Consider the following 21152-nt stretch of genomic DNA (forward strand, 5'->3'; position numbering starts at 1 on the left):
TAGGATTCGGCGCTCTCACCGCCGCGGCCCGGGTTCGATTCCCGGTCAGGGAACTAGACTTTTAAAAGTCAACTTAATTGACAGAAGTTTGCCCAAAGATTTAAGTTAATACATACAACGCTATAGAATTTACTTTAAAAGTGTAGTTATTTAAGTATTTGACATATCCTACTGTGCATTAACTCGTTTATTAATCTCTTATATGTATTGGGTTACAGTACACACCATATACATCATTTTGATGAACAAAACTTAAAAAGGTACCACAGATGCTTACAGATTGTGTTATAAGGAATTCAAAACATAATGGTGCTTTATTGTCATAATAGATGAAAACTGAACTAAATGGCATGCCATAATGCATCAAAAGATATAATTTAATTTTCTCTTTAAAAGGTTCCCAAAATATTGAATGTTACTTTGTGCGAAACATTCGTAGGAAATGCCGTTTCCAGTTAGTCTCTTGAAATTCAGATCACAGATCTGCAAGTGTGACACCTCTAAACTGACCATAAGATAACTAAACAACGGAGAATCTTAATTCCATTTTATCTTTTTACGCTCTAAAAACAAAGACAAAAACTCTGGTTAGAGTAAAAAAGGAGAATACTTAACAACCAAATCTAGTTTCAAATTCCAGCACGAGAGTAGTATTGATAAACTGAGTGATTTGTAAATTGTGTGGAACTAAAAGACAGAGTGAACATACTGACCAAACACTACTCATCAATTTAAAGGAATGCTTTATTGATATCCAAACATATACAAGAAAACCAAATAATTCATTCACCATAATCTTCCAAATCGGATCCCTTTTGATATTCTACATCAGTTAGGCCCAGGACCTAGATAAAGCTATGAGTACTCTGTCCTCCAGCCTCTGCGGCGGCTGGCACTGATGTGCTGCACTTCCCATTGGCACCCAAATCAAAAGAGCGTCATCTTTTTTCTATCCATCACATCTACAAAACTGATTGCAGCTCTAAACAGGCGACATATGCACTGCGGGGGGGGAAAAAGTCAAGTCATTTCCTTCAGTATCTATAACCACATTTTTCTAGTACGTTGAGCACATTGCCTACAAAAAGCCTCAAGTATGTGGAAAGTTATCCTCTTTGTGTAAGAAAAATATGATTTTAAGACTCAATTCTGAAGTAAATGACTTGAGATTCATATTTCTTGTAGTGTGCATCTGCATTTTTCATCTTGACAAAGCAGAAAGTCAGAGGCAGATGGAGATTATGTAACAGATATTTAAGTATTGGCAATTCTTTGGACAAATACCAAAATGTCCACCTCTAACAAAAGGAAAGCCAAAAGAAATCCGAACAACTAACCTAACAGGAATATATTAACTAGGAAAATGATCAACACAAACAAAAACAAGAGAATACACTTATGATACACTGGCAGCAGCCGGGAGCTTTCGTTTATAACCGGCGTGTCATTTCATTCAATGTATGTTCATTGAAGCCAAGCAGTCCCAGAGATACATTTCTGTTATCCTTTTCCTTTCAATTCGTTGGCGTACAAGCAAGTTTGAATCTTCCTCTGAAATTTTGGCTGAAATCATTCATGTCTTTAAAGAAGTTAAAGGTATATAACAATTCATATTTAATCATTTTCTATTGCCTCAATGACACTAACATTAGGAGACATTGTACTGAAGCTGAGGCAGGATACACAAGCAACATTTTGTCGTTGCAATATTTAAAAATGGTCTTGGCAATGCGAGAGGCAACACTGAAACACCTTCAGTGCAACAACAGTGACATAAGATGGATTTGGACAATAATTTTCACAAGTTGCATTATATTTGTTGGTGGGAAATTAGTGTAACATGTCAAACCACCTGTGGCAATAAAGAAAAGGAAAAAAAGGTTTTCAGGTTGAGGATAAAAGTGCGGCCCTGCACAGCTCTCAGGTTTACGGTCATCGTTTCTGAGGCTGTGTGGTTTGTAAGAGCTTCCGTTTTATCACTACAGGTGCACGACAATAAGAGCAACAGTGATTTTGTACAAAAGGTGTTTGTAGTTTGGCCTCACCCAGCGCAAGTGCACAATCAGGGCATTTAGTAGCATCTAGCGTGTGTTAACAGGAGTGCATAAGGGATCGTTAGCAAAGTCTCTCCCAATGGCAGCGAGAAGATTTTATGACACATATTCAGACTCTAAATATGGTAAAGAAACTTTCCTTCCTTCAATCACTCAAACCAGTCTGTACAACTTAAAACAAATGTATGTCCTACCAGCTAAATTATAACAAGCGAAATATTTAAAGTGAGTAAGGCTGATCGAGAAGCGTTGACATTCACCGCGTAGTGTAGAAAGCAAAGCGTCTCACATTGAGTTCTGAACGTTAAAAGGATCATTGAGAGCTTTTGAAGTCGTGTTGTATGAGGTACTCGGCTACAGTGGCTGTGAACAGAGCACAGATAGCGGCTGCAGATCGGAAAAAGGGCTGTCTAACGGAAAGGTAAAGCAGTGAACACTACGTATATCGTATAATTAATCTGTTGGCAATACACCGACTTCTCTGAAGTACCTTATACAACCACACTTCAGAACATCCAAACCATCGCTTCAACAACAGGAAGGGAACTACAGTCGAACCGGGGGGAAAAGAAACTGTCAAAGTGGTTTCTAAACATTTCAACGCATAGTCTGACTTTGTTAACCTGCTGCAAAGATCAAACCATCACGGTACTCTAGTCAAATGCAACCATTTTGATTATGGGTTTTTTCTCGTCCGATAAATAGTGCCCAGACGGGTGCAAAGTGACTGCAGCTCGTTTATATGTCAGTTTCACAAACATAAAAAAAAATAAAAAATGTTGACCAAAATGTACTTAGAGAGAAAATTAAAACTAGTTACAGAAGAAAACTCATGTCTGTGAAACTGACCCATTGTTTGCATTGTTTAGGTTTGTTTAGCCTCCCCCTGCTTTTTCTTAAACCTCCTAACCCGTTTACTGCCATTCGGCAGCATCAGTGACAATATATTTACTCATCTATATTTATACATATTAATAAAAGTTATGTAAAAACATTTTGCAAAGCAGTGTAAAATAGTTTGTAATACAAAATGGTTTAAGGTTGTTTTTCTTTTCTTCCCGTTTTTACATCCTGGGGGTGTTCTTAGGGTGTTACACAAGTCTTCTTTGCAAGGTTAGTATGGTACAACTGAGATGAAATGTGCACATGCATGTAGCAGTAGAAGGTCTAAGAGGAGTGGGATGTGCTGAACCCCACCAATGAAACATGTGTTCACACCACGGGCATCCGCAAAGCTGTGAAGATAACTGTACAAAGTTTGAGAAAAAAAATATAGGGACACTGTGGTGACATTACTGTGGTGTGCTCACAGTGTGAATGTATGATTTTAAGTACATAATAGTCAGAAACAAGAAGACAGAAATAGTAGCAGTATAAACCACCATCTTGCTTATGCCTGTAAAATGCTCCTCCAGATACTCGCTCCTACACTGCGAGTTGGGGCCCAAAAGTGCACCTACAGAGTTACCTTTTGATGCATAGCTGCAACGGTTTCTTAACAAACACCCAATCCCAAAGATAAATGTAAAGTTCCCCATTTAGTTTAAGAGCCTGACATCTTAACAATGCCTTTTAGCCTTTTTTGTTAAGCCAGGTGATCTACTGAAACAGTAACCACCTGTTCAAAAAAGGTGTCTGAAAAGTGCAGGAGACAACGGTGTTGACTTATTTGGACTAACAAAGGGGGTGTGGTCTGACCGGGGAGGAAGTCGAAGCAAGGGGTGGAGATGTAACAAAGCACGGTCTGTAAATTATTCGGGTTTAGACATCAACAAAACATTTTCCTTTTCTCCAGCAGCAATGCAGAAGAATGGAAGCTGTAGGACCAGCAGTGACGGAAAAGCTCATCCCACCTCGAACCAACGAGTTCTTCACCTCCGCCCGTCTGCTTCTACAGACCTCGAGGCAAAGTGTGAGTGGTGGCGAGTTGGTGAGCTGGAGGGTCAAAGGTCAGGGCTGACTCAGCGATTTGAGGTGATTAACAGTACAGTCTCAGGTCGTGAGGAAGGTGGCAGCGAGGAGGAGGAGGGATGCATTCAGAAAGATGGGTTCTCCTGAGTGGGGGTGGTGTCAGTGGGGGAGCCGATGGCCTCCCCGTTACCTCTGGGACCAACAACCTTGTACTGAGGAGACGAGAGCGGAAACAGACCAGAGTGTTATTGATCGTGTGCATTACTACACCGACTCAGTTTCCATTTCCTGTCGGGGAAAAAGAGAGTTTGACTACATTTAAAATCCATCAGCGTGTCCTGAAATCCATAATACACACTGTAGTTGAAAAAACATCCATTTTCTTCTGCAATTTGTTACGTTGATGTCGACAGTCGAAAACCTCAAAAAGGAAACTTAAAATGTAAAATCTCACAGTGTAGAATTAGTAGATGTTGGCCACAGTTCTTGTGGAATTGAGTTTAATAACACTTGCAATATATAAATAGTATAGAAAGCCCTTTTGACTCAACTGCTTGGTCTTGATAGTTCTATTGTTATCTCTTTATTTTAGACAACGTAGTAATAATTTACTAATATTAAATGCCACTTGTAGCTCTTTGAGAAGATATAGGATGTCTGCTCACCTTCAGGTTCCCCATTTTATCCTCGAACGACTTGAAGGTCGCAGAGTTCCTGCAGAACAGAAATACAAGGTTATATAAAAAAGTAAAACACAAGCTAAAAAAAGTTCTCAACAAAAATGTTAACATTTTAATGTTGTGTTAGGCTACATCTACCATCAAAAAGGTATGTGAACCCGCTTAAAAATTCTCAAACCCATTAAGAAATTAAATCTATTATTTTGTGGTTTTATGCTTCACTGCAGCCATAAATACTGTACCAATACGATGCTAACATGTGGGGATTATCTTGCTAGTGTTTGAACAGCAGCATATGAATACGAATGTTGTGACCCGATCAGTGCCGGTACAGAAAGTAATGTGTGACACTGACAGTGAAACAGAAGCAGTACAGTCAGCAGGTTTGTGTGTTACTTTACCTCATGGCGGGCATACTTATAGAGTGGCGAATGGAATAGTTGCTACTTTGTAAGCATTAAAGAGAGGAGACAGAAGTGCAAGTGTTATAAAGCAAGCAAGGTGTGACACTGACAAACACACACACACACACAATGCAGTCATCACCACTTAAGGTGGCCTTGACACGTAGCATCATTTCTCATTCACATGTACTTTAAACAGTAAAACACTATTCTCAAATGAATATTACTGGCTTTGTATGAAAACTGTTAACAAAAGACTGTGGCCCAGATGACTAGTAGCCTCTTGGTTGGTGCGAATTTGTCAAATACATAAAACAAGTATCCTTGGAATTTCAGGAAAAAAACATTGGCAACACTTTATTTTATGGCTTCCAGTTTTTCTTCACCGTATGTTCGATCTAGTCTGTTTGATATTGTGTCTAACCAAGTCTTGCTCAAGGAGAAGTAACATTCAGAAATATTGCGAGAAATTGGAAACTCACCCACATTCTCAAAATCAGCTAAATATTCAGACATGCCATTGAAAATCTCTTGAATGGAAGCAATGCAATGTGTTGCTTCTCTGTAGGCTTCTTCCCTTAATGTTGTCAGACACTTATAAAGAACAATCTGAGCCCGTCTGTGGCAAAAATAATCACTTTTAGTGGCCGAAAGTTGAGGGTGAGGAGTTGCTCAGAGCGATTACATTGCAGCACCTTTAGCAGCTGCAGCATTCTACCTCAATACTGGACCAATTTTAGAAATTGTTGTCCCCGTTAGTTACTAAATCAAGGGAAAATAGGGGGCCATGTTTAAAAATACTTGGGTACTCTTTATCAGCCATTTAATTATAGCAGCATCGACGCAGCGTTCAGCTGACCTGCACTAACTAAAAGACACTGTATATGCATCAACTGAATACATACAAATATAAAATCTTTTACAGGTAAACATATCTTCAAATATAATTCAACATACATGAATCTTCCAATAAACAAATAGTGAGTGAATATTTTCTAAAGTTAAATAAAGCAAATTGTTCTAGAAATTTAACTAAATAGACTTAAACATCTCAGGCCATAACTAGATAATTTACTGAAAATATTTTAGGAAATTGCCCAACATTAAAAACAAAACAAAAACTGAATCACCATAATATAAAGTGTTGCCACAATAAAAAAAATGTAAAGAACCAGAACCCACAGTCATAAACTGACCCAGCAGATTTCATGCAAACTTAGTGTTGATCATTAATGAAATATGAATGATGCTAAAATGCTGTGTATAATGACAGATCAATAACTTATTTAAATAACTACAGTGTTGTTTAAGTAACAGCAAAAGGATAACATGCTTCTTTAAGCATCTATGCAAAATGAATTGAGGCAATCTAGGGGAAGAAAATAATAGAGCAGGTTGGACAAAAACAAGCTTTAAGTTTAATTTTGTGTGATCAAACTCTTAGTTGTTCTAACTGGGCATGTTAGTCTTACCTAAAGGAATTAGAGAAAGGTAGAGCTCTGCAGGTCAAACCAAGGCAGCAATTAAAAACAAGGAGAGAAAGAGCGTGAGCCAAAAGCAGCAGCATCATGACAAACAAACCAACAGCAGTAGGCGGCAGCAACACAACAGGAGAGAGATCAGTGTCATCAGCAGGGAAATGGGAAGCGGCGGTAAAACCGAGCAGCAATGTCTTTGCTGTGCAACTAAAGACACCAGTCCAACTGAAGAAATGCTTCTGGTTTCTTAGCTCCATGTTGTGTTGTTACACCAAGTCATTTACTACGTTTACATGTACCAAATATTCCAGTTTTCACCCTTTTCCGACAATATAAAAGACAATATTCTTAATAAGCTGTTTACATGGCAAATGAAAATGAATATTCCGCGAGTATTCCTGTTTACATGCAGCTGTGATTATATTCCCATGAACGCAAAAGGACCCCATGTCCTCGTCACCCGGGCCAGTGAATCCCACGTCAACAGCATTCTCGTCTGTGCTCGACCGGGTTCGGTGCCCCCGACACGTCGTTTATCACATCAAATTTGGAAAAAGTGGAACGACACAAGCCAAAATATGTTTTTTGTAGCTTTCTACCGGTGGTGGACTTGTTTGACCGTGCAAATACACAGCCACTGCCTTTTACTCCTTCAATCACCTTATTGAAAAGGTCGGCATTGCAAAATGCGCACATATCCCCAAACCTGTTGACATTCTTGTCCTGTCATAATGCTTAAAAATAGCCACGTTTCTCACTCCGACCAGAAATCTTTCCTTTCAGGTATGCATTTCGACGCCAGCTTTGCAAACTCTAGGCTTGTTGGTCTAGTTGCCATATCAAATTCAAAATATTGTCAGTCGGAATAATAGTGGAATACGAGTGTGCATGTAAACGTAGTCACTGATTGAGATAACATTTTCAGAGATCAAATTAAATGAACAAAATGTGGACATTTAGAAAAAGGAAATACAACCACATCAGAGTACAACTTTTAAAAGACACAGAGGGAACACACTGGATGACTGAAAATCATGCAGGGACGGACGTAAACCAGGTAAAAACTTGAATATGTTGTTAATGGGACATACTCTACGGGAAGTCAATGAATGAAAAGGGTGTCCAAACACACACACACATAATGCTTCCTCACACATAGGCTTGAATATGCAAATATGAATGTTGAAATTAAAACAGGAATGTTAATACAGACAGTTGTGTTTGTCAACAAGGCAGCGATGTTAGATGTGAAGGAGTCAGTGGTTTACACATATTCACAATCTATTTGTTTTCCATTGAAGTTCAAATTTAGCATCTGGATTTTACTTCCAAGACGCACCAGTGGACCCTTATTTCATTAAACTATTTGGTGCACAAAAACAGTTCACATTTAGATGGAAAACAAATTTGATCATGTAGAACCTTCAATTAGTAAAATGACAATTCAGGATATAAAGCAATTACATTAAATAAAACAAATGTAACTTTATTAGACACTAAAGTCGGTTTGAGAGTTCTGCAGATCATCAATAAGACAAGTTCAGAGCTACAAGAAAAAAAGAGCAGCGTGTCAGTCACCAAATGCTCAGCTGGTTTCAAACAGATTGCTACATTTCTCATCCTGGTTCTGATCATAATGGAGGACGGAGACACATGGCTATTCCTCTCCTTATATAAAGCAATTTAAAATTAACCATGTTTCTGTCTTATCACAACTCACTACTATGTAATTTACTTAGGGTTAGTTTGTATTTTTGGAAGTGTGGTTGTTTGAGGTACAGAAACAGACACGAGTAGCAGCACTGTAGCAAAGCAATGCAGTGGGCCGGGGCAGCAGCAAAACAGATTGAGGCCATTTAAAATAAACACCATCAGTTTAAGTATACGCTATATTTTCATTTGTTTATCTTTCAGTTGGACAGTCCTTTACGACAAGGAACTGAAGCAGTTATTTAAGCTCTCTTCAAAGTCACAAGACTCTTGTCGATTGGTTAGTTTGTTATTGAGTGATTTAGGTATTTGTTGCGATTATTTTGAATTCATCAAAGTCACGGTAACATTTTTGTCAAAGCAGTCTGGTAGCTTTGAAGAGAGATGAACAGCTTCAGATCCCTGTCAGAAAGAGCTGTGAAAGAATTCTGAATAAAGTATACACTTAGACTGATATGGATTTCTTTTCTTCGACTAAAATGTGTTTCGCTGCTGCCCCCGTCCACAGCAGTACATTGCTTTGGTACTGTTCCAGTACTCCAGTCTGTTTCCCCAAACTAGAAGCGTGCCATCTACTGTGTACACCGACTATGGATAAGCAATTCATACAACCCTACTACAATACACCTAAACTATTGCTGTAACAATTGAAAAAGCCTGGACACAGCTACATCTACTGCTCTGCTGTTCTCTTTTCCACCTCAGCAATTGAAGAGTGGCATGCCATAACATACATAACTACATCTGTGCTCATGGCAGACAGATCAGAAAACTGGATTAGTGTCCCAGTTAACATATTTGAGAGTTTCAAAACCATGTTTATCCAAATTTCTGAAGGGGAGTTTTGTATTTAGATGCGCAAACATATGTGTGGGATAATCAGAAAACATGAAAGACATACAATATTTTATCTGGCCATGTTTTGAAATGTTCTTTTCAGCTTCCCCTTGTTGTTCCAAGATAAATATAGACCTATTGTATGATATCCAGGTTTGAGATCTTTTGGTTTCAACACTGTCCACTCTGCTCATTTGTTCTTGTATTTTAGCCAGTGTCAGAAATTCTGTCTCTGCAGTGACATACCTCATGTCGCCCAGTCTCTTGCTGAGGACCGTGCCCACTGTGGTTAAAGCTGCACTGGTCTTCTGTCCCGCCTGGGAAAGAGTCTCTTGAGTCTTTTTGTATCTGCAGAAGAAAGAGGAGGGTGGATGGAGGGGAGGTGGGAACAGGAGAATGGAAAGAACAGATGGTTGGAGTGGATTGAAAAGAAGATGTTTGATGGCAAAAAAAGGACAGAAAAGAAAGAAAAAAACCACAGTGGCGAGAAAGAAGAGACGGAGAAAAGAACGAGCAGAAAGAATATAAATGGAGAAACAAGGCAGATGAATGAGAGAGGGATGGGAGGGTAAAAAAAAAAGAGAGTGGGATACATTAGACCAAATGACCATAACAAACACGAAACGATTAATGCTTCATCCCTCAAAAGAAAAAGGGCAGTATTCACCCTGATGGTCAATATTCACACAAAAATACAGTCACAGGCCTGTGTATCAAAAGTAATTGCGTCTGGCACAATGTGTTGTAGGTGATGATTTACTAAAATGTCATAAAGAAATGTTTTTAAAAAATCTGGAAAGTAATTGAGTAATAATAATATATTAATAATTAACGTTAAGAATGAAGCTTCAAACTATTCAGTGCAGCTCTATTAGATATGATTTGCATTGTGATATTAAAGATAAGATTGTGTTCAATGGAACATATTGCTGTGATCTAGTCGCACGGACACAAAGACTTAATGCTTAAACATCTGAAACAAAATGTCTCTTTTATACGTTTATTCACATACAATAACCGTTTTGCTTGCAGAAAGCTTAAAAAAGGTATTCTTATTTCAAAGCTTCCGCAATCTTGAGTAACCACGATTGGGCAATCTGAAAACAGAAACCGTCGCCCAAACCGTGTAGATACAGGAAACGGATTAGTTTATACAATATCTTCGACAAGTGTCGATAGCTGTCAAGTCTGCTGTCATAAAGAGGGACGAGCCGCAACTATCAAGTTTCAATTGTCACATGAAATTCTAAAATTTCAAGAATGTTTTAATCTTAAATGAAACTAGATTAATTGATTTTTTTTAAGGGTAAATCTCTCGACACACACACACACACACACACACACACACACACACACACACACACACACACACACACACACACACACACACACACACACACACACACACACACACACACACACACACACACACACACACACACACACACACACACACACACACACACACACACACACACACACACACACACACACACACACACACACACACACACACACACACACACACACACACACACACACACACACACACACACACACACACACACACACACACACACACACACACACACACACACACACACACACACACACACACACACACACACACACACACACACACACACACTTTTGGAGATAAGATGGTGTGGCTGAATACCAACGCAAGTGTCAATCAACATGGCTGACCTTCCGCACTAAAGAAACACTTGACATTTTAGCAGTAATCTCAACATTTTGATCATCCGGTACTTATAAAACAAGTACAAACATGTTTGGGAGTCTTCTGACAAACCAGGAAAAACCTTCATTAAATGTAACAGCCAGTAGGACAACGAGCACCCTCACAACAGCAAAAGGAAAACAAAAGAAAAAAGGATGGATAGTCAACACAAAAAAAAACTCCCCGAAAAGCAAACCAAACTTTAAGAAGCCATAGCTCATCAGCAAAGACTAAACGATAACACACAAAAAAAAGGGGTCAACTCACGCTTCAGAGCGGGAAATGTCATCCAAAGTGGCTGAGGCAGACAGATATCTGAAGACACAACAGCAGGATAATGACACAGGGTGAGAGGCACACACTCGCAATACAGTACAGTAGATCACAATAGAGTTCAGTAGAGTTACAGAGTTACTCCTAACAACTGTTTGAAGGTTTTGGTGGATGTCCAGCTGGATTTCAAAATGTTTTAACATTTAAAACGGAGTGTACAGGGGAAATAACAGCATTAGATACATAACATAAAATCATAGAGGTAACGTAAACAAACAGTCTTCCTCTTCCCAGTTATTGATACTAAATAAATTTAAAAAATTACCATTTCACATCTAATATTTTGCCACAGAATGGAGATAACTAGATTAATTTACAGTAAAAGAAAACATGAAATTTGATTGTTGTACTGGGAACACCAACTGTGAAATTGGTCAATGGGGAGGTCTGCCAGAATTTTTTTTAAAAATATATTTGTTTATCTAATTCATAGAAAAATACTGCTGAAGAAAACATTCATTTAGATATACTTTCCTAGTTTAAAATGACTTTTAAAATATATAAAAAATGTAATGGTATGAAATCACCTTTCCCTGTAAAATTCTCATAATTGTAGACAGTAGGCATTACAATTCTACATTTTACAAGTGAAAAAGTATGCACATGGATGTAGCCAAAGTGTGGAAAACAGTCCCAATTTAACTCTCAAGCACCGAATGGGTTAATAAATAAACCACCAGACAGATTAGCCCATTCATGAATAGTAACAAAGTGAGTTTAATCACACACATGCAGAGTCCTGCCTGTATCTAGAAAAAGAGGGGAAGTGTGTTTGTGCTGACTTCTCCTTACAACAATAGAGCAGATAAGGAAGCACAGCAAACACAACACAACAATGAGGGGAAATCTAACTTTCTAGCTTTGAAACCCTCCAAGTCATGAGACTCCTGATCCAAACAAACACCGTCTCTCTCTCTCAACACAGCCAGCAGTGTAAACAGCTTAAATATTACACACAGCTATTTTTATATAAAATGTTCTACTGAAGAAGAGTGGGTCAACCACATCCCAGCAATATGCTTGCATGCATATTTACATCACATCTGTCTTAATTGTTATTATATACACATCTTGTTTTCATAGTTTACAATCACGAGTATAAATATTAATCTTGCTTTTGTTCAACATGGTGACATTTCAACATTATTTAGATGGAGGCTTCAAATTAGTTCAGGGTTTTTTCCAGCAAAAACAGGTTTGTATAGGATCACCAGAAAAATAACTGAAAAGGCTGCCCACACTGTTTGACTGACAAGGTATCAATTATAAATGCAGAGCAGAAACTCCACACCAACCACTGCTTAACATAAAGAAATTAACAAAGAAAAGATCCAAGAGACGGCTCTCCTCCGTTCCAAACAAGGCCAGTCTCTGTGTCCTGACTCGTCAGCACAATGCTGCTCACACAGCACAGCCATAGTGACTTCACACAGAACAGCCTTGTCACGTTACCACATCCGTCACCATGTAACTGCTGTATTTGTTTTACAGCAGGAGGCAAGACTATTATTAGAAACAGGGTTTTGGTTTCCTTTACATTTGGATGTTTCTTCATCTCCACCGCCTTCAGCAAGGCTTTATTTTGAGAAAGAGAATCGCAGTCCAACTCGCTGTTGCACTAAAATGTTCAGAACAATATAGAAAAGAGAAGCATTAACCGAAACTGACATCCCAGTGCGATATTAGCCGAAAATACTTGACGTTACATACTGAGGGAACTACAATTCTGGGTGAAATGCGCATATGGTTAAAAAGGGAGGGTGGTGAGGTTTACTTTCTCTTTCCCCTGACATCCTGTGGCATAAATTGTGGTGTGATTTCAACTCCCGGTTGCTAATTGACAGTGTGTGTGTGTGTGTGTGTGTGTGTGTGTGTGTGTGTGTGTGTGTGTGATAATAAAGCACACTTAACTGATTCGAAAATAGAGGACAACAGCTGACTGGCTCCACCCACTCCAGAATTCAGAACTGCACAGAACTCTCTCTCTCTCTATCAGATATCAAGTTACAAAGCAAAGCATCTCCTTCTCTTCACCTCCCTCCCTCCCTCCCTCCCTCAATCCCTTCATCCCATTCCTTTCCTCTCCTCCCACTTGTTCCTGCAGCAGCAGTTCTGAGCTGCGTGTCTGGTCGCCAGACACGACCATGTTGCATTCATGCGTGTATTCATGTCGTGGGTGAAACACAAACACACACTTTTCCTATGCTGCACTTAGCCTGAACCAAGAATAATGTGCCTGTCTGCTCACATTTCTGCTATTCTAGGCAAATATGTAATAATCCACAAGTATTTGGGCCCTGTGAGCAAACATGACTGAAAGTCTGAGACAAAGAAGGGTGTGAGTAGCATCTATTTCTGTGTGCAAAAGTAGAACAAACACTAAACCAAGATCACTGCACCTGCTGCCGTTTGTGAGGGCGTGTAGATGTTTGTAAAAGTTAAGTGTCAGCAGTCACTTTAGGCCAACTAGCTGAGTGAGCTTGCCAATCCAGTTCATATCGGAAGCAGCCACATGGAAAATTCCATTAGCGTCAGATCTCGCAGCAGAGGACAAAAATGCATCTAAATGTTGTCGTTTCTTTTCTTGCCGACTGCATAGTCTGGATTCTTTAAGTAGCGGTACAGAAACACTGTAAAAATAAATATCCCCCTCAAACCAACTCCTAGGAAAACTTGATCTAGTTTATTAAAAAGGTGAGACATGCATGGGAAAAGGTTGTGGTGGTTGTAATACAATAATATTGAAGTGGCACTTTTTCAACCAACAACAAGGCACTTGAACATTGTCCATGGCCCATTTTCTCATAATCCCTCAAATCCAGGAAATTACTAATGGGAATCAGTTGAACACTGGTTATTATATCATTACATAATTGCTGCTTTCACACTGTGTGCCAATTGATTGTATTTAGCTAATCAGCCCTCAGACTCACATCCTTAGGCAACCATGACAGGAGTGTGGCTTAATGGAGTCTGATTTTCAACACAAATGTTCAATTTGTGTTTGAAATCTAGGTAAACAGACAACAGAATAAAACAATGTCATTTCTTGACGATTGTTGTTTCCCCGCTAAAAGGCCGCCAGCCTTGCTAAATAACCATCAGTGGCCTGATTACACCAGAGCAAAGCCTTGACTTTTAATCCTAAACCTTTCTAGACGCACAATTTCTTAGCTCCACCCTTCAATTTACAGCCAAGAAAACATTCCTGTGATAGTATCTTTTTATGTAGCAAATGGAAATGTGGCCTTAGACACATCAGTGTCAGATTTCAGCCTGGACACTGGTAATAAACGTCAGAAAAGAAGAGAGAAAATGTTAAATATGGAAGACTGTTGATTTGGAGAGGAGTAGACAGGAAGACGTGTATCATCACTTCTGGATGGAGGAAAGTGAGACAACTGTCCTCTTGAGAGGAAGTAAAAACAGACAAATGAGAGGTGAAGACAGGAAACTGAAGAGAAAGACAGAAAACTAAAAACACATTGGAGATAAAAATTTTTTTAAAAAAGGCATCAAATAATATATCTGCATATGACAACAGAAAAGAAAGGTGATAGACAATAGTTCTTTCAGCACCGACTTCTGTTATGTCTCAGCAAACAGCCCCACCTCAAAACAATCTGATTATCAAACACTAAAAAGGTGAGTCACAGGCCAGTGGTAAAAACAACAAAAAAACTCAGTTGAATCCGTTTTGTAACTCAAGACTGAAGTGGTTAGAACAGAGACACACCAAATCACCAAATCACACTGCAGTGCTACAAGTCTACATATGTGCAACAGGCTGCAGGAGTACGGAAATCGAATCAAACTAAGTAGGTTCCTCCGACCTTGAAAAGTTCCCAAAGACGCCTGCTAACAAACTAGAAATATGAATATGCACCGAAGAAGGTATTAGAGTTACAAGCAATACTACATCACAAATGAAATAGAAAAGTATTCAGTTTCTCCAATTAAAGTTCAGCATATTAATGGTCACTCGTTTGGAAGCATTCCCTTACAGCATCTCATTCAACACGAGCAAAGCTAGACCGAACAGACGACAGGTCTGTCCTCCGAGTACACATAAAGTTAAACACCAAACTGTCGAAATCTAAGTGTTCTCAAATATGGTTAGAAGGTGAGAACGGAGAAGGATGGAGGTTGCGTAATAGTCAGAGCGTGAGAGAACAAACAGCGCAGAAGCCCAGACATCAGCGGTGAGCGAGCAGCAAACAGTGCACGGACTCACAGATCCAAGCTGGCAACGCTCTCATTCCACTCGCCCAGTTTCTCAGTGGTTCTCACATAGCTAGAAAACAGAAACACGAGGGTGTTACACTGCTGAGGAAAACATTGAGTATTAAAAGCAAGCTGGCCTGAAGAGGAAATCCCCAAAATCTCAAAGCACTGTCGTTATAAATTACAACTAACTAAATATGGTCTGAATAATGTGAATTATGCGAATATCCAAGAACCCTCTTTTCCATGTTTGTTCTGAAAGCAACAAGAACCAAGAATTCCAGTTGTACTCATAATGTTGTTGCAACTCACAAAAATAACTGTGCTCAAGACATCAAACTTTTAGAGTTTATGTTTAATTTGTTTTATGAAAAGTGCTATACAAATAACATTGATTATTATTACTATATTATTAATAACGCTATTGCAATGATCATTATTATTATTATTATATTCAGGATGTCAAACTGGTGCTTATGCATACAGATCACAGTGTAAAATTTCACCTGGCGATCCTGACGGAAGACAATGAAATTAAAAGAACATTGATTCTCAATCATTAAATAAGCAAAAGCAGTTTAGCAGCACATTCAGTAGCTAGCATAGCATAGACGTGCTAACTCTAGTAAATGACATACATACATACTCTGCTAATGTTCTCCTTCCAACCTCTCTGGGTATAACAGGTTTAACCAAGACGGCTCAAAATCTGAAAGTCATTAGTCTATGGAGCTTGTCTCTCTGGTCGGACCCGTCTGACGTAAATTAAGTATATAAAACTCTTTGAAAACCCACATAGTAGTTTGCAAACCACCAAATGTGCTGAATGATGTACTTGTTTAACAGAAAATGTAAACATGGGTACAATAAAAGGGTTACGAGACTCTGTAAACAGATATGTGGTTTCATCTTCATAATCAATTAAAATGCAGCACAGTGATGGTCTCCTTATCCTGAAAAAAGTCATTAATATGTTTCGGCAGTATAATGTGAAAAAGGTTTGGTTGTGTGATCATGAAGATTCTTCCCTCACTCAACTAATCATGTTTAATCATCACTTACCATCTTTAAAACTACAATCAACTGTCAAAGTCTGATGATGTTAAAGCATCACATTTAATGTCAGCTGCTGTGTTTGAATGAAAAACTGTGACGAGCTTGATTAGCAATCGTGATCACAGCAGGATTAAAAGTTTATTACATCTGATTTTGCAGCACCTTTGTCTCCGCTAAAGTCAATCAGTCAGAAAATAGTCAGAACCCCGGATGAGTCACCACACGGTGAGTCATTCTGTGACAGCCTCCTCCTGATAAAACTTCTCTGATATTATCAGAGAAGGTATGGAGGGAGTGCCGATTCATCTCACCGGACGGTGCTCAGTCAGTTTTCCTACTTTATACATCCATTTTGTTGGAATAGTTTTAATGTGAGCATTAGATGTGATTCTCTTATTGAACAGGTAGCCTCATCTCTCTCTCGAGATGCCTTTTATCATTTGTTGATACGTTGATATGATACTGGGGCATAGTGTATGTGTATATGTATATATATATATATATATATATATATATATATATATATATATATATATATATATATATATATATCATGTTTGGGAAAAAAGTCATCCAAAGAACATCCCATCGTCTGAGGGAGTGATTAAAGTGAATTTCTGCCTCATCTGTTGTGTTCAAATAATCCGGTCTGATCAATACATACGCGTTGGAGGTCTGTACGTCTTGCCAGCTCTTGCTGAAGTTCTGCTTGAGTTCGTTGAGCGGGCTGAGGCCAAGTTTCCTCTTCAGGTCTGCAGCGTGTCTCTCTTTGGCTGACAAAACCTGACGCAGGGTGTTGATCTCCTCCTCCACCTAAACACACAAAAGAAACCCCGGAAAAGGTTACGTCTGGGGTTATCCTCTCCATTCATAGCGCTCAACATGGCTACAGATTCATACACCTTCTCGGTGTGTGCATTTGGGCTCTAAATATTTTTGGGTAAGGGTTTTTCTTTGGGCTACCTGCAGTCTTCTCAGTGGTTATATTAAATAGGTTTTAACTGTGATTTGTTGGTCCATAGTTCAGCTGATATTCCAATAGTGCGAACCCTACACTAACCCTCTAACCCTTCTATTGTTCATGTTTTTGTTTAAATAGCTCACTATAGCACACCTGTTAATATTCCAGCTTGTTATCGGTATTATTGGCAAACTTGATCAGATTTACACACATAATTGATGGTAAGCTTCCAATTTATTTGACCTATGATGGTTAATTTCTTGTATTCTCATTCAACCGTTGCTTAGAGAAATTGTTGTCTCTATAGAGATCCCAAACTTTTGAATGGCATCTGGGCCCGACCTTGGTGAGCTCCGTGCGGAGCTCCTCTGCCTCTTCCTCTGTCAGGCCAGGCGGAAGAGGGTTGGCTGCATTCCCCACCGCCCCCGCCTCCACCACTCCCTCCACCGGCACATCGGAAAGGCTGTCTGAATGATCCACAACAAGGCCCTTGTTAGGAGAGTTCAGGTTGATATCTGCAGGGAGAGGATGGGATAAAGGGAGGGAGAAGACAAGGTGAGGAATAGGAGAAGTTAATGGGACCATGAAATGGAGGGGCAGCAGAAGGCTAAACATATACACACACTTCGAACAGTTAAAGTATTAAAAGTTTAGAGTGGTTTACACACACACGGTGACGCTGTGTGAACAACAACAACATCCGCACACAAGTTGGCGAGGAATACGACCGCTCCACCCTCTAGGCATATTGATTCAGCCAAGAATGATTCAGCGTGGCCCACAGAAACAGCAGCAGCAAGGATAAAGAGAGACAACCACAAGGATCATATGAGAACAGAAAAAAGGCATTTCTTCCTGGGATTTGTAGTTCAATCTCAGATACTCTTTTGCATGTGGGATTTGTTTTTAATTAGGGATTTCCTACACTTTCCAGAAGGCCTTTTGGTAAGCCCCAGAATCAAGTTCTGTTGCATATAAGGAATGATAGCCACTTTTATTATTATTATTTATTTATACTAGCAATAAAACCTGTAAACACTTGGGCATGCACGTAATCACAGCCACACCCCTCACTAAATGCTTTGCTGCTGCATTGCATCCTGGTCTATTTCCTGCTGATATGAATGCAGTAAACTAGACTCGTTGATGGATCTCTCTTTGATTTAGAATGCATCCAAATCTGACATCTATTGTTGGTGTTTCTTGACCGAGTTTGGCCAATTAGTCATAAGAAAACCAAATTATTATCACCACACATTAAAATGGACCCATAAAAGTAAGTCATGGCACATCTCAGATAGCCGTTGATGGCATTATTTAAGGATGGGCTTAAAAAGAGGTATCATGTGAGAATGCATCAGTTGGGGAAAAGTCCCACGCTCAGCCCACACATCCTATTCCCAGATCTCGCGGCATTATTTAGGGACAGTAGTGGTAGGATTTAATTTGGACAGGCATGCCCTTTTTCATTCCAGTTGGTCATGCTTCAAGAAGACTGAAGCTTAATCTAATCTAACGCCAAGCTTAAATGTGGGTAACGTGACAATAAATATTGTGAGGCGATATATATGTTTACACTATTGTTCTCCATTTTGTCTGCAAGAAATATTGTTGTGACACTATTTGGACAGATGTCTCTGGTTGCCTCAGACAACTGTGGGCATTGCCACACATTAAATAAAAGTACAGCTTTATAGACAAATTTGACAATTTTTGCAAGTTATCTTACAGAAATATTCAATGGACTTTCATTAAAATGTTCTATATCACAATCATAGTATACATCAATATCACAAGTGTCAGAACTCTAACCCATATTCCAACTCACAGCCTATTACTGTGTGTTTCTGTATTGTCAAAGACTTCATTACTAAAAACTGTAGCTGTGGCACAAACGGTAAACATCGACAGGCTTGGTGATATAATGATTAAGCAGAAGCTCCAGTATTTACTTCTTTCGCCACCTAGATATGGTCTATCAGAAGCAGCTTTTGGTCAGCTGAAGACACACAGTGGTGGAAAGTAACTAAAGCGACATCGAAAATAGTATAGAGCTTGAAAACTTCTGGGTTGCCTCGTAGTGTAGAAGTTAAATTCAGCATTTTAAAATTCCACCACTGCCGACATGCAAAAGAAGCAAGCTATTATTGGAGCGATTAGCAAGCAGCGTGTCCAGTGGCATTATCAGGCCTACATTCTGTGGCTTTGAGGAGGGAGATGGACACCAAACGGAGAACATTCCTTTTCTTATCGCTGCTTATTTCTTTCAGCACAACTAGTGTGGCGTTCACAAAGAAACTGTAAACAAACAAAAGCATAAATGATCTCCAATACGACTTCCAGCCACCCTGCAGAGCTATGAGTTTGAGGACAAGCAACGAAACCGAGGGGAAACAAGGGAAAGATGTGTCAACCAAATTTCTTGATAATCTTGTAAACGTTGATTTGTAAGTGATCATTTCATTTTTTATTTTGTAAGTGATCATTATATTTGGTGAGAGAGATTAGTGTGGATGTAGCCTCAGTAACATTAACTCAAGTACTGTATTTAAGTATAAATGTAAAGAATTGTACAGCTGTTGTTACTAGATGATACTTTGAAGATCAACATTTGCATACAATATTCAAGTCCAGTTGACACTATACACAATATGTTGCTTTGTAAATCAATTATATACCCAGCTACCCAGCATTAGTTACACGTAGCTTCATTTTGACGAGACAAAATGCATGAGGTAACCTTTTGCTACTTTTAATTAAGGTAACTGAATATTTCTACCACCACTGGCTAAAGATGGATGTCAAGAGAGTCAGTTACTCAGCAAATCTGACTATGTATACATACAAAGTGATTCAGGTAGACTAGATTGACAAACACGTATTCAGATAATATGGAGGCAGAGGCTACTTAAGTGTTTCACTTTGGGAAGCCAACAAAAACAGAACTGCTAACTTCAGGTTCACGTTGGTCCTTGTGTTTACAAAGAGTGAAGCTCGGCTCGTCTCAAAAAAAGACAAGATGGCATTGTTCTCTTTGTGAGCTGAAGTAATATCAGTCCATCAGATTAAATAGTCGAGAGAAGTTTGTGACATCAGTAATACGATGCTTCCCTCTTCTCCGTCTTGTCCAGCAGCGGCCCGGACTGTCCTCGCGACTGTTGCGTGTTTTAGGATCTTTAAAAACAGCGAACCGTGACAGACACGAGCAGAATTATTAGGTTGATAGCCAACTACGTGGTGGTGGATCCATCTATAACGAGGGTATTCTGGATACCGGACAAACATGTTACGGATGTCTGAAGCTAAGCTATACGCTTGTTAGCTTTTAGCTATAATATGTAAGTTACCTTGACTGGCGGTGTCCATTTCGGCGTAGATTTCACTACTTTGTTCAAAGTTAACCTCGACGTGTGATAAATGAGGACAGCAAACTAGTTCAGAGTGCTTTCCACTCGGCGTGAATGAATCTCCCTGGTTTTAGAGACAGCTCCACTCAGATAAAGTCGTCAACAGGATTTTACCACAGCCCAACAGCCAGCTCAGCTTAAACGGCACTTTGTGAAGCTCACGATAATGATCACAAGGTTACGTCCGGGAAAGAATTTCAAAATAAGATGAAATAAACTTTTATTTGTTTTTTATTCCCCAAATGGGAAATTCATGAACTGTTGCAGCAAATACAGGGAAATAGGGAACTAAAAAAAGATATACACTGTATGTATATGAAAAGCACATTTTATACAGATATGCAACAATTGTTGTA

The 21152-nt window shown here is 39.1% G+C and overlaps 1 protein-coding gene across 4 annotated transcripts; it reads right to left on the reverse strand.

The window, feature by feature from the left end:
• Nucleotides 1-828: 828 nt before the first annotated feature.
• tpd52l2b (tpd52 like 2b) lies at nt 829-20970 on the reverse strand. Of its 4 annotated transcripts, none has more exons than XM_034536234.1 (8): nt 20737-20955; nt 17732-17904; nt 17093-17241; nt 15383-15442; nt 11083-11130; nt 9321-9422; nt 4631-4679; nt 829-4177 (listed from the first exon to the last, which is right to left on the reverse strand). In XM_034536234.1, the coding sequence occupies exons 1-8, from the start codon at nt 20753-20755 to the stop codon at nt 4091-4093; spliced, it is 687 nt and encodes a 228-aa protein (XP_034392125.1). In that variant the 5' UTR covers nt 20756-20955; the 3' UTR covers nt 829-4090. The 4 variants fall into 4 exon arrangements, with proteins under 4 accessions (XP_034392125.1, XP_034392127.1, XP_034392126.1 ...); XM_034536236.1 differs by having other exon boundaries at nt 829-4253; XM_034536235.1 differs by lacking the exon at nt 15383-15442.
• Between the last annotated feature and the right edge of the window lie 182 nt (nt 20971-21152).

Source organism: Cyclopterus lumpus, chromosome 7, assembly GCF_009769545.1.
Source record: "Cyclopterus lumpus isolate fCycLum1 chromosome 7, fCycLum1.pri, whole genome shotgun sequence".
NCBI lineage: Eukaryota > Metazoa > Chordata > Actinopteri > Perciformes > Cyclopteridae > Cyclopterus > Cyclopterus lumpus.